Here is a 16,895-nt window from a genome sequence, read left to right on the forward strand (position 1 = left end):
TCGTCCTACCAACACAAGTCGTCGAACCCGGCCAGCCCCTCCTCCCTATCAACCTAGTTATCACGTCCGTCCACCCCCTCCCCCAACTCGTTCCTTCTTCCCACCATCTCTGACAACTGACCTCCTCAGACTCCTCACCACTTCTTTATGCCAGATCGCCGTAACACTCCACTTCGTCACCTTTCCCCTCACTCTCGTGTAAACCTACACTTCTTCTACACACCCTCCCTCATTCACATCTTCAGGGCTGCCGACAGTGGGATTCGAACCCACTATCTCCCGGATGCAAATATGAAGACTGTGAAGCTAGCTAAAATGATGAAACAGTATTAATAACTTACATTATCTAACTTACGTTCTGATATTAGTAAGATAAATATTCTCCACTCAAGGCATTAATATTATTCTGAATACAAGTTTGCAAAGCTCAAGTACTTACATTTGTGTCGAGGACTCCGTTCCCATCTGTGTCGTACAGCCGGAACATAACTGTAACAGAATAATAATGGTAATTTTAAAACTAATGTCTAGAGAACTGGGAATAGGTAATACCACACATGACGTTGTGTATGCGCGAGGACGCAAAGCACTGTTTACACATTGGCGGAGATCGAGGAACTGGTATTCGTTATTAAGTCAATTTTAACTTTTAATTTTTTCTGCAAGTTGCTTTACATCGCACCGACACAGATAGGTCTTATGGCGACGATGGGACAAGAAAGAGCTAGCAATGGGAAGGAAGCCGCCGTCGCCTTAATTAAGGTACTCCCCAGCATTTGCCTGTTCGAAAATGGGAAACCACGGAAAGTCAACCGTTGACATAACTTGTGTCCAAGTGCATGCGAAAAGAGGATCTAAGAAGTGATTTCAGTCAGCAATGGTAACACGAATGATAAGTGAAATGTTAACCGAGCCAGTTGGCTACGCGGTTCAGTTCGTGCAGTTATGAACTTGCATTCGGGAGAGCACGCCGGAATATGGTTTTACGTGGTTTCCCATTTTCATACCAGGCAAATGCTGGGGCTGTAACTTAATTAAAGACGCTTCCTTCCTAGTCCCAGTGCTTTGCCGTCGCCACCATAATACCTAACTTAGTCGATGCGACGTTAAAACACTAGCAAAAAACATGTTACGTCAGAAAATATTCAATACATACGCCTGCCGTCGCTGCGAGGTTAGAACCTTGGACCCCCGAGGGTTCAGGAGCGCGCATGCTGCCAATGAGCCAACTTGGCACTCACTTTGAAGCCTGAAGTACGCAGACTTGTGGAAAGAAACGAGCATATTCCTTCCTGCAGCCGGATCTACCTAATATCAATCGCGAGGCGTTGAGTAGCACGTATGCACAGTTTTAACATAATTTTACTGGGTGTATGCTGACATTGTCCGCCTCTGTGGTGTAGTGGTTAGTGTGATTAGCTGCCACCCCCGGAGGCCCGGGTTCAATTCCCGGCTCTGGCACGAAATTTGAGAAGTGGTACGAGGGCTGAAACGGGGTCCACTCAGCCTCGGGAGGTCAACTGAGTAGAAGTGGGTTCGATTCCCACCTCAGACATCCTGGAAGTGGTTTTCCGTGGTTTCTCACTTCTCCTCCAGGTCATTGCCGGGATGGTACCTAACTTAAGGCCACGGCCGCTTCCTTCCCTCTTCCTTGTCTATCCCTTCCAATCTTTCCATCCCCCGGCAAGGCCCCTGTTCAGCATAGCAGGTGAGGCCGCCTGGGCGAGGTACTGGTCATCCTCTCCAGTTGTATCCCCAGACCTAGAGTCTGAAGCTCCAAGACACTGCCCTTGAGGCGGTAGAGGTGGGATCCTTCGCTGAGTCCGAGTGAAAAACCGACCCTGGAGGGTAAACAGATAAAGAAGAAGAAGAAGAAGAAGAAGAAGAGAAGAACTAGTGATGACATTTTGATGACACAAATCGTAGTCATACCAGCTGATGGTCCTGTACTGCAATTCTAGCATTTTATGCATTAATATGTTTTGCTTCCTTTCCTTCAGTTATCCTCTATCACACAGCTACTCATCTCGAAGGCTGACTGGAACTGAGGTAAATAAACGAACATAAACGCCAGAAACTGGACCAACGCGCCACTGGAGGGCGGACCCACACTCATATTAACGCATCCAGCCTGACATCTTTCATTTTCACTCGTATTTCAAAATGCATTTTATGTATTTGTGTATGTAAAAGGAAATCCCAGACATTATGTCAGCGTAATCAGGGCCGAGTTAGTAAAGGTACTTGGGCCGAATTGGGATGCCCATAATTCCCAAACATTCTCGCTAGGGCCAAATTCGTATGCAGTCGTTTCCTGATCCCTATATTAGGTTTGCTGGTCAGTTGTCCGGATTATCTGTATGTAAAATGGATGGCGCTAGAGCGGCGAGTTCTAATCCTACGGATGGAATGAGATGGTCGCTTCTTTGAAATACGCACGTCTGAGATGGCTAATGAGCTTAGTCAAGCTGGCGGCAGTGAATTCAATTTAGCTGGTGAAAAGACGCCTTACGTGAGAGGAGCGGCCTTTGTGAGATGGTAACTTTGCAATTCTCAGGAATACAAAGTTGATTACTGCCCGTCTTATTTTGTGTTGTTCTCCGAGATATCATCTTTGCATATTGGTATTGACATTTGGCGCAGTCTTCATGTATTTTATGGGATCTTTTAAAGGAAAAATCGTTGTGCTTTTCCTCGAAATGATTAAAGATTCTTGGGAAGAAACCGGCTGTTAGTTGCAGCTAGGTACGTATATCTGTTGTTCAATATCACGGGATTTTATCCTGGCAATATCAGTAGTTATTCGGTGATATTTTAGGTTTAAAGTCCTGGACATATTAAGACCTAGGCGGGTCATCTCTCAGGTTAACAGTCCTCCTTCACAAGAAACCACGTCTCTCAGCACGTGCCGAAGATACAAAGTTTACAAGGTTGCAGCGATTTCCTCAGTACGTAGTATACATGTTTTATACCGCGGTCGAAAACATAACGACAAATTATACGCGAACCTTTTCTTGATCCCAAGTTTTACGGGGGTGAGGAGTAAGGAGGGAGCTCTGCTGGTTCCGGTTATACTGCCAACTGAACGGAAATGAAATCTGAATTGAATCGATAATATGATCGCTCGACATTAATTTACTAAACTTATATTATCTTTAGCCAACAACTGTGTCACACACACATTATATAACATTTCTCGAAGCGAGTCTTGTTCCTAGCATGAATTCTATAGTTTGGCTTCGCTGTGTAACAACAACAACAACAGTACTAGTACGTAAAGTGTACGCCAGATGTCTCACGGCGATGCACAAGCGATTCATAGTTTGTGTTTCAAAGGTTGCCAATACGAATCTTAAAGATAACTGTGGTGTACCGATTCAGCACTAGGGAGCTCAAGTACACTGACTGACAGAGCAAATGCAACACCAAGAAGGAGTGGTTCGAAAGGAATGAAAGTTGGGGGGAAAAACAGAGACGGCACGGACGAATAATTGATGTTTATTTCAAACCGATATGCAGGTTACACAATGCGCACGGCATCGACTCAGTAGGATGTAGAACCACCGCGAGCGGCGATGCACGCAGAAACACGTCGAGGTACAGAGTCAATAAGAGTGCGGATGGTGTCCTGAGGGATGGTTCTCCATTCTCTGTCAACCATTTGCCACAGTTGGTCGTCCGTACGAGGCTGGGGCAGAGTTTGCAAACGGCGTCCAATGAGATCCCACACGTGTTCGATTGGTGAGAGATCCGGAGAGTACGCTGGCCACGGAAGCATCTGTACACCTCGTAGAGCCTGTTGGGAGATGCGAGCAGTGTGTGGGCGGGCATTATCCTGCTCAAACAGAGCATTGGGCAGCCCCTGAAGGTACGGGAGTGCCACCGGCCGCAGCACATGCTGCACGTAGCGGTGGGCATTTAACGTGCCTTGAATACGCACTAGAGGTGACGTGGAATCATACGCAATAGCGCCCCAAACCATGATCCCGCGTTGTCTAGCGGTAGGGCGCTCCACAGTTACTGCCGGATTTGACCTTTCTCCACGCCGACGCCACACTCGTCTGCGGTGACTATCACTGACAGAACAGAAGCGTGACTCATCGGAGAACACGACGTTCCGCCATTCCCTCATCGAAGTCGCTCTAGCCCGGCACCATGCCAGGCGTGCACGTCTATGCTGTGGAGTCAATGGTAGTCTTCTGAGCGGACGCCGGGAGTGCAGGCCTCCTTCAACCAATCGACGGGAAATTGTTCTGGTCGATATTGGAACAGCCAGGGTGTCTTGCACATGCTGAAGAATGGCGGTTGACGTGGCGTGCGGGGCTGCCACCGCTTGGCGGCGGATGCGCCGATCCTCGCGTGCTGACGTCACTCGGGCTGCGCCTGGACCCCTCGCACGTGCCACATGTCCCTGCGCCAACAATCTTCGCCACAGGCGCTGCACCGTGGACACATCCCTATGGGTATCGGCTGCGATTTGACGAAGCGACCAACCTGCCCTTCTCAGCCCGATCACCATACCCCTCGTAAAGTCGTCTGTCTGCTGGAAATGCCTCCGTTGACGGCGGCCTGGCATTCTTAGCTATACACGTGTCCTGTGGCACACGACAACACGTTCTACAATGACTGTCGGCTGAGAAATCACGGTAAGAAGTGGGCCATTCGCCAACGCCGTGTCCCATTTATCGTTCGCTACGTGCGCAGCACAGCGGCGCATTTCACATCATGAGCATACCTCAGTGACGTCAGTCTACCCTGCAATTGGCATAAAGTTCTGACCACTCCTTCTTGGTGTTGCATTTGCTCTGTCAGTCAGTATATTAAGAAAAGGTTCGCGCATAGTATATGTTCTTCTTATTTCACAGTCTTCTTGCAGCATTTACTGGCTGCCAGGAGGACAAATAATACCGAATAAGAGTCCGGCTCCATGGCTAAATGGTTAGCGTGCTGGCCTTTGGTCACAGGGGCCCCGGGTTCGATTCCTGGCAGGGTCGGGAATTTTAACAATCATTGGTTAATTTCAGTGGCTCGAGGGCTGGGTGTATGTGCCGTCTTCATCATCATTTCATCCTCATCATGACGCGCAGGTCGCCTACGGTGGTCAAATCAAAAGACCTGCACCTGGCGAGCCGAACATGTCCTCGGACACTCCCGGCACTAAAAGCCATTATTTTGAAGTAAATAGTTTAGTTGTTTAGCTCACCTGCTGGCTATGATCGTTAAGGTATGAAAGGCGGTTTGACACCAAGGTTAGCCGGTTCGGTGCCGTGGGTCGATGGAAATTTCACCATCAGAATGTTGGCCGGCATGGTAGAAGAGGTGGTGGTATACAATTTATAATCACTAGATTGCGTGCTAAAAGCCTGGGTTCAGTTCCAAACGTCTCCGCAATGTTTATATGAAGTGAGGGCATATGATGCTGTCGGTGCTGTTTCGTCCGTTGGATGGAGACGTTAAGCCTTGAGCAGACCCCTTGGTGCTATTCGACAGGAGTAGGCTATGTGCCGACACCGGGTTTCACCTCCTTCCTTCCTGCTATACTATATCACGTCATTCATTTCATCTCATTTCCTCTGATGAGCTTGACGCTATGAACGGCATCTGGTCGTAAAAACTCGCTGCGAAGATACAACATCTCACTTTATAGTTAACCCCGTAGAGAAATGGGACAAGGGTTGGAAATATACCTGGTTTAGTAGATGTCATTAAGGAGCAATACTCTGAAGATGTTATAATGTAAACATTGCACTGCCGGGCTGAGTGGCTCAGACGGTTGAGGCGCTGGCCTCAACTTGGCAGGTTCGATCCTGGCTCAGTCCGGTGGTATATAAAGGTGCTCAAATACGTCCGTCTTGTGTCGCTAGATTTACTGGCATGTAAAAGAACTCCTGCGGGACTAAATTCCGGCATCTCGAAGTCTCCGAAAACCATAAAAGAGTAGTTAATGGAACGTAAAGCCAATAACATTATTATTGTTATCATTGTTAAAAATTGCACAGCTACATAATACACGGTATACAGGTTTAGTTTCTACTCTATGGCAAATAGTAAGGCGATAAGAAAGATGACAAAACCAAGATGTATATTCCTATTCACTGCTGTTGATTTTTTTTCTTTTTACCACAACTGTATGGTATATCTTGCTGGAATCCTACAAGTTGAGCTTTAGTGGAATAACCTTTCCTAAAACCGAACTGCCTTCTATCGAACCAGTTATTAATTGCCCAAACATGTCTAATACAATAAGGAAGAACGCCTTCCCAAAGCTTACATACAATGAATGTCAAACTTACTGGCCTGTAATTTTCAGCTTTATGTCTATCACCCTTGCCTTTATACACAGGGGCTACTATAGCAACTCTCCATTCATCTGGTATAGCTCCCCCCACCAAACAATAATCAAATAAGTACTTCAGATATGGTACTATATCCCAACCCATTGTCTTTAGTACATCCCCAAAAGCTTATCAATTCCAGCTGCTTTTCTAGTTTTCAACGTTTGTATCTTATTGTAAATGTCATTGTTATCATATGTAAATTTTAATACTTCATTAGTCTTAGTCACCTCCTCTATCTGGACATTATCCTTGTAACCAACAATGTTTACATACTGCTGACTGAATACTTCTGCCTTTTGAAGATCCTCACATACACACTCCCCTTGTTCATTAATTATTCCTGGAATGTCCTTCTAGGAACCTGTTTCTACCTTAAAATACCTATAGATACACTTCCATTTTTTGCTAAAATTTGTATGACTGCCACTAATTGTTAGCCACGCAGCACGGCGATGTTTTTGTCTCAAGATGACAGCGCAGATGGCGTAGTGCGCAGGTCAGGCTATTGTTGCTAGATACAACGGTCCTTCCTCTTTACAGTGATATTTGAACACTGTCATCGCACATGCTGTTTAGACATCATTTCGGGCTACTGCAGTCACGTCTAATTTCGTGAACCATGGGCAACGGCTGAGTGGCCTAGTAAGTGGTCCTGAGAGTCGGGATACCAGTTTCTAAGGAATGGGAGTGGGCATCTCGGACATATTCTGAGTCGTGGCCCTCCTTGTGCTCAGGCGGCTGGGACTATACAATCCACCAGTGGTCCCTGACCCGTTAGAGGAGAGATCCTCACTTGGACTATGTGCAAGTAGGGCTGCATCATGCTTCATGAATTTACCAAGCTCAGAACATTTTAAGCAAGCCTCGGACCTGGAAGTTACGGAGTCCCACTCTCATTTGACAGGCGAGGAGCTCCTTGGAAACAACTTCGGGAACGAAATGGAATTCGATGGGGAGCTATCAATATTAATGGGGCTTATGGAAGAAAGAAAGAACTGACTGAGTCAGCAAAGGGGATGCAGCTGGATGTGCTAGGAGTAAGTGATATTCGGGTAAGGGGAGATAACGAGGAAGAGATAGGAGATTATAAAGTGTACTTGACGGGTACTAAAAAGGGAAGGGCTGAGTATGGGGTAGGACTGTTTATCAGGAATACTATTGCACGCAACATAGTTTCTGTTAGGCACATAAATGAGTGAGTGGTGTGGGTATATTTACCAGCTGGAGGAATTAGGACGAGAATTGTCTCAGTGTATTCACCATGTGAGGGTGCAGATGAGGATGAAGTGGACAAGTTTTATGAAGCATTGAGTGACATCGTAGTCAAGGTGAACAGCAAGGATAGAATAGTACGGGCGATTTCAATGCGAGAGTTGGAAATAAAACTGAAGGATCCGAAAGGGTGATTGGTAAATGTGGAGAAGATATGGAAGCTAATGGGAATGGGAAGCGTTTGCTGGACTTCTGTGCTAGTATGGGTTTAGCAGTTACGAATACATTCTTCAAGCATAAGGCTATTCACTGCTACATATGGGAGGCAAGGGGTACCAGATCCATAACAGACTATATCTCAACCGACTTCGAATTCAGGAAGTCTGTTAGGAATGTACGGGTTTTTCGGGGATTTTTCGATGATACACAGCACTATCTGTAGTGGACTAAGTATCTCTAGACCTTTGGTAGTGAAAGTGAAATCTGTCTGCAAACGAATAAGGGTAGAAAATCTCCAGGACGAAAAAATTTGAAAGAAGTTCATGGATATGATTAGTGAGAGGTGTCGAACAGTGGAGAGTAAACAGGTTCAGGATATAGAAAGAGAATGGGCGGCATACATGGTTGCTGTAATAGAAACAGCAAGGGAATGCCTAGGAACGACTGTGTGTAAAGACGGGAAAAAGCGAACATCTTGGTGGAATGATGAAGCGAGAGCAGCTTGTAAACATAAAAAGAAGGCTTATCAGAAATGGCTCTAACAAGGGCCGATGCAGACAGGGAATTGTATGTAGATGAAAGAAACAGAGCGAAAGAAATAATTGTTGAATCCAAAAAGAAGTCTTGGGAAGATTTTGGTAATAACTTGGAAAGGCTAGGTCAAGCAGCAGGGAAACCTTTCTGGACAGTAATAAAGAATCTTAGGAAGGGAGGGAAAAAGTTAATGAACAGTGTTTTGAGTACTTAATTCAGGTGAACTCGTAATGGATCGCAGGGAATCACTGGACAGGTGGAGGGAATATTTTGAAAATCTTCTCAGGTTAAAAGGAAATCTTCCTGGTGGTGTCATGAAAAATCAAGTTCATGGGGAGGTGGAAAATGATGTTGGTGAAATTACGCTTGAGGAAGTGGAAAGGATGGTAAACAAACTGCATTGTCCTAAAGCAACAGGAATAGATGAAATTTGACCTGAAATGGTAAAGTATAGTGGGAAGGCAGGGATGAAATGGCTTCATAGAGTAGTAAGATTAGCATGGGGTGTTGGTAAGGTACCCTCAGTTTGGACAAAAGCAGTAATGGCACCTATCTATAAGCAAGCGAACAGGACGGATTGCAACAGGATCAGATTTTCAGTATGCGCCAGGTAACTGAAAAATGTTACGAGAGGAATAGACTGTTGAGTTTATGTTTCGTAGATCTAGAGAAAGCATATGACAGGGTACCGAGGGAAAAGGTGTTCGCCATATTGGGACACTATGGAATTAAAGAATTAAAGGTAGATTATTAAAATCAATCAAAGGCATTTATGTTGACAACTGGGCTGCAGTGAGAATTGATGGTAGAATGAGTTATTGGCTCAGGGTACTTACAGGAGTTAGACAAGGCTGTAGTCTTTGCTGTTCGTAGTTTACATGGATCATCCGCTGAAAGGTATAAAATGGCAGGGAGCAATTCTGTTAAGTGGAAATGTAGTAAGCAGTCTGGCCTATGCTGACGACTTGGTCTTAATGGTAGATTGTGCCGAAGCCTGCAGTCTAATATCCAGGAACTTGAAAATAGGTGCAATGAGTATGGTATGAAATTTATCCTCTCGAAGACTAAATTGATGTCAGTAGGTTAGAAATTCAACAGAATTGAATGTCAGATTGGTGATACAAGGCTAGAACAGGTAGAAAATTTTAAGTATTTACGTTGTGTGTTCTCCCAAATATATAGTGAGTGGGATTGAATCAAGGTGTAGTAAAGCTAATGCAGTGAGCTCACAGTTGCGATCAATAGTGTTCTGTAAGAAGTAAGTCAGCTCCCGGACGAAACTATCTTTACGTCGGTGTGTTTTCAGACCAACTTTGCTTTATGGGAGCGAAAGCTGGGTGAACTCAGGATATCTTATTCATAAGTTAGAAGTAACAGACATGAGAGTAGAGAGGATGATTGCTGGTACAAACAGCTGGGTTCAATGGCAGGAAGGTACTCTGAACGAGGAGATAAAGTCTAAGTTGGGAATGAACTCGATGGATGAAGCTGTACTCATAAACCGGCTTCGGTGGTGGGGTCATGTGAGACGAATGGAGGAGGATAGGTTACTTAGGATAATAATGGACTCTGTTATGGAGGGTAATAGGAGTAGAGGGAGACCAAGACGACGGTGGTTAGACTCAGTTTCTAACGATGTAAAGATAAGAGGTATAGAATAAAATGAGGCCACAGCACTAGCTGCAAATAGAGGATTGTGGCGACGTTTAGTAAATTCACAGAGGCTTGCAGGCTGAAGAGCTTTAACTGTCTATAATGATAATGTATGTATGTATGTATGTATGTATGTATGTATGATTTTTAACCTTCACCGGCCCAAGTTCGGTTTCGTAACTATAAAAGTATTTGCACGTGAATGACGGAAAAGGGAAGTGTTCTACTAAAAAACAACGAAATAAGTCTGTATCGCTGCCTCGTTACTTATGAAAGCCCAGGACAGAGCTTGCCCATTCCTTCAAGCACCCTCTTTTGATCTTCACCTAAGTGGAAGCCGCCTTTCATTAACTATTCAGAAGCTGAAAACTTAAGAGGGCCATCCCGTATACAGCATATCTACAACAGAGGAATCGTGCCAATTTAGCAATACGTAAGACATTCAAAGAAACATCGAACAGAACAATATGCATTACGAATTTGAATAATTAAAACCTAAAACTGAAAAAATCGCGAATTTAAAGGAATAAGATATAATTAATAATAAATAAATAATTAATTAATGGCGTGTGACCTCCGAAGAGGTCTGGTGTAGGTCTTTCGAGTTGATGATGATGATCATGATGATGATGATGATGATGATGATGATGATGATGATGATGATGATGATTGTTGTTTAAAGTGGCCTTACAGTTAGGTCATCGGCCCCTTGGCACGAGATGCAGCGAAACGACACGATAATTAAAACTTCAAAATGTAACCAATAACTAGAATGTAAAACGAATGATGAAAAACTGACCATGAATCCAAAATAATCCGTGGATCCAATTCACAATGTCTCGTGTTCTGAAATGATGCTTTTTGTTCAAAGGGGTCCAAAGTCCAGTCACCGGCCCCTCATAATAGTACTAGTCACTGGTAAAGCAGAACCATGATGTTCCTCCTATCGTGGTACTAATCACAGGTAACGTAGACTCATGGTATGTCACACAATGGCACCACGCACAGGTAACACGAACCCATGGTGTTTCTCACATAAGAGCATCACTCGCAAGCAACGAAGACCCATGTTGTTCCTCACGTTGTAGGACTAATCACAGGCAACGTAGAACCATGGTGTTCCTCATATAGTGGTACTAATCACAGGCAACGTAGAACCATGGTGTTCCTCATATAGTGGTACTACCCATACGTAAAGCAGACCTATTCTGAACACAGTGGAACCAAGCGGTGGGATACACACGATTTTACTTATCACAGCCAACGCCCAAACCCGTAGCGTTTATTCTGTGAAATCTAATAAACATATCGTAATGTGAGACATGTGCTAAGAACGGTAAAGTTTCAAAGATTTTTTCAGTCATATCACAAGTATTCTATGTGGGCACCTCGCGTAACACGACACACATCAAGCCGATAGTCCATCTCTTGCCAAACCTTGTGTAGTGTGTTGCGGTCAATCTTTGCGATGGCTGCTGCGATGCGGGCACGAAGGTCATCCAATGTTAGTGGAAGATTCTTACGTTGTGTCTATTCACAGTCCTGAAAAGGTGAAAAGTCGCTTCATCACTGAAAATTACCCTTTCGGAGAATCCATCCTCTTCCATTAATGCGAGAAAATCAGCTCAGAAGGACGCTCGAGCAGCTTAATCAGTGTCTTTTAAGGCCTGCACCAGTTGCAAGCGGTAGGGTCTCATTCGTAAACGTTTCCTCAGAATGAGCCAAACAGTTGCCTGTGGAAATTCAAGTTGCCTCGCTGCCCAGTAGGTGGACTTCTGCGGCCTCCGCACGAAACTGGCGCGAACACGTTCCACTGTCTATTCCCCGGTCGAAGAACGGCCAGTCGACTTTCGCTTACAGATGCAGCCCGTGTCTCTGAATTTTGCATACCACGCACGAATGGCTTTTCCAGTTGTTGGATCTCTTCCATACCTGGTACGGAAATGCCGTTGAACACTAATCACAGAATTGTTTACATGATAATCAAGCACACAGAACGACTTCTGCTCTCCAGCCGCAGCCATTTTCTTTACTCGCTTCCTGCGCGCTCGTAACGGCTGAAAATGAAACCGCGTAGGATGAAATCTAAACTGAATTAAACTTTGAGAGTTTGCCTTTCTTTACGCATATCTCACAGTATGATATGTTCATTAGATTTCATAGAAGAAATTTATGAAATCGGGTCCATCATTTTGAATTACCATGTATTTGAAGGAACACAAATGCACAAACTTCGTGTCTGTAGACTTGCCGGCACGTAAAAGAACTCCCGTGAGACAAAATTCCGGCATCTCTGCGTCTCCAAAAAACGTAAAATGTTGTCAATGGGACATAAAACCATTTAAATAATAATAATAATAATAATAATAATAATAATAATAATAATAATAATAATAATAATAATAATAATAATAATAATAATAATAATAATAATTGTAAGGCCTCGGCTACCGTGTGGAGGTGATTTGGTTTGACGTCATTTAGGCTACCTGTTTGTCAATGTTGATGTTCTGTTTTACTCTATCAGATGGCAGAGTAATGGATTTCTGATGAGCTATTTGTAGCGAAGTTTGGTATTAACCAAATGTGTCATGGACCAAATGTGTCCATATATTTCACCTTGCAGCCAAAACTAACCACCGCAGATCACTGGTGTTTGTGTGTAGTAGAAGCCTCGAGTCTACCATCGAGCAGTGTAGTGGTTGTGTGTATGAAGCTGTGGCGGTGTGGGAGATATGGGGGTTGAAACTGGCCGACTATACATATAAATAGACGTGTGTGTGTGTGTCCGTATATTTCGCCTTGCAGCCACAATTACCCACTGCAGATCTCTTGTATTTTTTGTGGTATTAGCCTGGATTCTCCCATCGTACACTATTGTGGTTGCGTGTCTGTAGCTGTGGTTGTGCGTGAGATGTGGGGCTTGAAAGTGGTTGACTTCGTCATTGAACACTAAAATGAGTGAGAATGTACTCTAGAACAGGGGCGGCCGTACCTTATGTGCAGAAGTACTGCAGCACATTGTCTATTGGGAAAATAAATTAGTTTAAAACTATTATCTACAATCAAATACAGTGCATTGAAAAAGACGTCAGCCAAAAATAGGAAATTATTCAACTCCCCTCACAACCAGGTAACTACTGGTGCGCCCCACGCCGGGTGCTGTGCGATCACAGCTCAGCGAACTTTTAGCCAGAAACCAGGAACTCTGCCTTTTGCGCATGCGTGCCGAACTTTTCCGATACAAAGAGGATGTGTTCCGATAGGCTGTGGAAACAACAGCCAAGACATCACTTCACAGCGTAGAGGCGCGCGGCTGTGAGCTTGCATCCGGGAGATAGTAGGTCCGAATCCCACTATCGGCAGCCCTGAAGATGGTTTTCCGTGGTTTCCCATTTTCACACCAGGCAAATGCTGGGGCTGTACCTTAATTAAGGCCACGGCCGCTTCCTTCCAACTCCTAGGCCTTTCCTATCCCATCGTCGCCATAATACCTATCTGTGTCGGTGCGACGTAAAGCCCCTAGCATTCCATTCAATATTACTTCACAGCAATTCTTCGTTCGACCACAGAGAGGCAGCACTTGCACTAGTCACACTTGCATTACGACCGATATGAGAATGTGGCAGCTAGCACCCTCTTGACTCAGCGGTAGTATTTAAGAGAGGATCGTTCAAAGCAAACGGGAAAACGAAATACTATAGAGCTGTTCGCGCCAGGTCTTTTAATACCAAAGAAGATAGAATACTACCAACTTGCCTATTCCATAGCCACATTTGTAAATCGATGAACTATAAAAATTGTACTTTTTATGTTGTCAAAATAAGACCATGTTATTGTGATTTTCTTTAATTAAAATGTTTAGTTTATAAATGACACTATAAAACATAACATATATTTTTGCATTACGACGTTGCTGGTTTTATTTCAATGATGTTGGTAGCATTGGGAAGTTCTGTTTTTGCGCGCTCACACCAAGTGTTTGAGATAGTGAATATTTTGCCATTGCATATGTTATTATGTGTTTAATTATATAGTTTTATAGGTTTTTATGAGGAATGTGTATATGTGTTGGGGTTGTTTGCGTGTTTGTTCAGTGTGGAAAACTCAGTAGAGAGCCTCTTGAAAACCACAGACCGGTATATTTCTAAATATTTTTATTTTTTGGAGTGGGGATGGGTTATAGCACACAACTCATTTTCTGCACCAGCCTCCACTGCTCTAGAAGGCTGTGACGTGTACTCCTCGGTTTTATATACCATGTTTGATTCATCTCGCAGGAGTTTGGTGATCTCAGGACCATAACAGTTTGCTGCTTGAGTACATCTGAGTATTTTCTGTAATTCTTGAATATAAATCAGATATTTACTGAAACAGTTCCTTAACAACATCATCGAGGCATTAACCCTAACCGGCATAGGAAAAGGAAAAACGGTTTTCATACCAGGAATTCCATTGATCTCAAATGATTTGTCATTTCGTTTCAAATGATTACAATTTCCAGTGAGATCAGCTTATAGTATGACTATCAATAAGGCTCAGGGTCAAACGTTCCACGTAGCGGAGTTAATTTGAAGGATTCCAGTTTCACACATGGTCAGTTCTACGTTGCTTTCTTCCGTGTCGGACAAGCAGACAATGTGTGCATGCGCAAGTCAACAAGACGTCAAATGTAGTGTATAAGAATGTATTTTTATGAAATGACTTACAATGTAAGATACTTACGTAGCCCGAAAAATGAATGATAAAAAATAAAATAAACAGAAAAAGTGTGGCCTTTTAATGCACATCTTCTGTATTATATAGAGAAAACCACACGGACGTACACAAAAACCCAGCGAAGCGGGTTGTCCTCAGGTATTTGATAATAAAAATCGTTTGTTGTCAGATATTTCCGGCATTTATTTGAATCTCAACAGGACATAATACTGTACTACTTACATTCTAGTTTGTCTTCTGGTCGACCTCCCTCTATGAGAGAGAGGTAGCAGACGATGTCTTTAAGCGAGACTCTCAGGTTCGTCACATCCACACTGCTAGATTTGCGGGCCAGTTGACGCATCTCTGAAACAATACATTACATGAGCTTTACCTCTGGCTCTACAAGAATTAAAATATAACTTAATATATTATACACTGCAAGTGAATTATGGGTAAGGACCAGGTAGAAATATTTCATTTATCTTCTGAAATAACAAATAATAATAATAATAATAATAATAATAATAATAATAATAATAATAATAATAATAATAATAAATCAAACCTAAGACACTTTTTAACTTATTTAACTCGTTTGTACGGTCCAGACTTGAGTACGGTTCAATTATTTGGAACTCGATGGCCAGAAAGAACATCGCTGTTATTGAGAGAGCTCAAAACAAGTTTCTAAAATTCATGACATAAAATCGCAGGTAAGTATATTCAAAGAACATGGTGTGAATAACTTGCGCCAAAGAAAAAATTGCGGTAGTTTGAATTTCCTATAATTCTTTCGTTCTTAATCCATTTACCGTTCGTCCCTCGGACTCAGCGAGGGATCCTACATCTACCACCTCAAGGGCATTGTCCTGGAGCTTGAGACTTTGGGTCGGGATACAACTGGGCAGGATGACCAGTATCTCTCCCAGGTGGTCTCACCTGCTATGCTGAACAGGGGCCTTGTGGGGGATGGGAAGATTGGACGGGATAGACAAGGAAGTATCCGTGGCCTTAAGTTGGGTACCATCCTGGCATTTGCCTGGAGGAGAAGTGGGAAACAACGGGAAACCACTTCGAGGATAGCTCAGGGGCAAATCGAACCCCCTCTACTCAGTTGACCTCCTGAGATTGAGTGGACTCCGTTCCAGCCCTCTAACCACTTTTCAAATTCCCTGGCAGAGTCGGGAATCGAACCCGGGCTTCCGGAGATGGGAGCTAATCACAGAAACCAGTACACCACAGAGGTGGACAATTTCCTATCTAAAATAATTATAAAACTGATGACTAAAATATATTGAAGTCAATCTCTTTCTAACACCACAGGAACTAAGTCGACCTAGAAACATCTTCCTTTCACAGGCTAAGACTGAAATTTATAGGAATTTTACAATTAATAGATTTATGAGACTTTACAGTAATATATATTCATCCATACGTTGATATTGTTAGTATGACAAAAGCTGTATTAACTTCTTCTTGTAACAATGTGCTTCTCATTTTAGAGATGAAAAAAATGCAAATCTTGAATATCATATTAGTCAACTGATTATAATCTTCCTTGAATATGCAAAAGCCGCTATGTGAATGAAGCACTTTAGTCAGTGAGGTTTTGTCCTTTACGGCTCAATGTTGTGCGATGAACTTCCATGAATTCTAGCTCTTCATAATATATGTGCTGTGGGTCAGTATTTCTCACACAACATCAGTCATCAATATTTTGCATTTTTAAATCACTTTTTCTTAAACGTTTTCGAAGGACTTAGAAATTTATCGAACATTTCCGTTGATCAATTATTCCAACCCCTTATTCCTCGTCCTATAAGTGAATATTTGCCACTATTTCTTCTGTTGAATTCCAGCTTAATCTTACTTATTTTATTTATTTTACTTATTTTACTTATTTTTTACAAGTTGCTTTACGTCGCACCGACAGGGGTAGGTCTTATGGCGACGATGGTACAGGAAAGGGCTAGGAGTGGGAAGGAAGCGGCCGTGGACTTTATTGAGCTACAGTCCAATAAAAATGGGAAAATACGGAAAACCATCTTCAGAGCTGCCGAATACTGGATACTGGCCGCACTTAAGCGACTGCAGCTATCGAGTTCGATTTTGCTTTTTTTTTGTTTTTTTTTGCTTTACGTCGCATCGACACAGATAGGTCTTATTGCGACGATGGGATAGGAAAGACCTAGGAAGTGGAAGGAAGCGGCCGTGGCCTTAATTAAGGTACAGCCCCAG

At 43.3% G+C, this 16,895-nt stretch overlaps 1 protein-coding gene across 1 annotated transcript in view; it reads right to left on the reverse strand.

Annotated features, from left to right (window-relative positions):
* The window catches only part of Dgk (diacyl glycerol kinase 1), a 419,783-nt gene that overhangs the window by 215,288 nt on the left and 187,600 nt on the right, over positions 1 to 16,895 (reverse strand). The window contains exons 4-5 of the mRNA XM_067148158.2: positions 14,898 to 15,020; positions 440 to 489 (exon numbers count right to left, since the gene is read on the reverse strand). Of these exons, the coding sequence (XP_067004259.1) occupies positions 440 to 489; positions 14,898 to 15,020 (173 nt within the window). The remainder of the gene's footprint in view (positions 1 to 439; positions 490 to 14,897; positions 15,021 to 16,895) is intronic.

The sequence above is a fragment of the Anabrus simplex genome, chromosome 5, assembly GCF_040414725.1.
Source record: "Anabrus simplex isolate iqAnaSimp1 chromosome 5, ASM4041472v1, whole genome shotgun sequence".
NCBI classification, from domain to species: domain Eukaryota; kingdom Metazoa; phylum Arthropoda; class Insecta; order Orthoptera; family Tettigoniidae; genus Anabrus; species Anabrus simplex.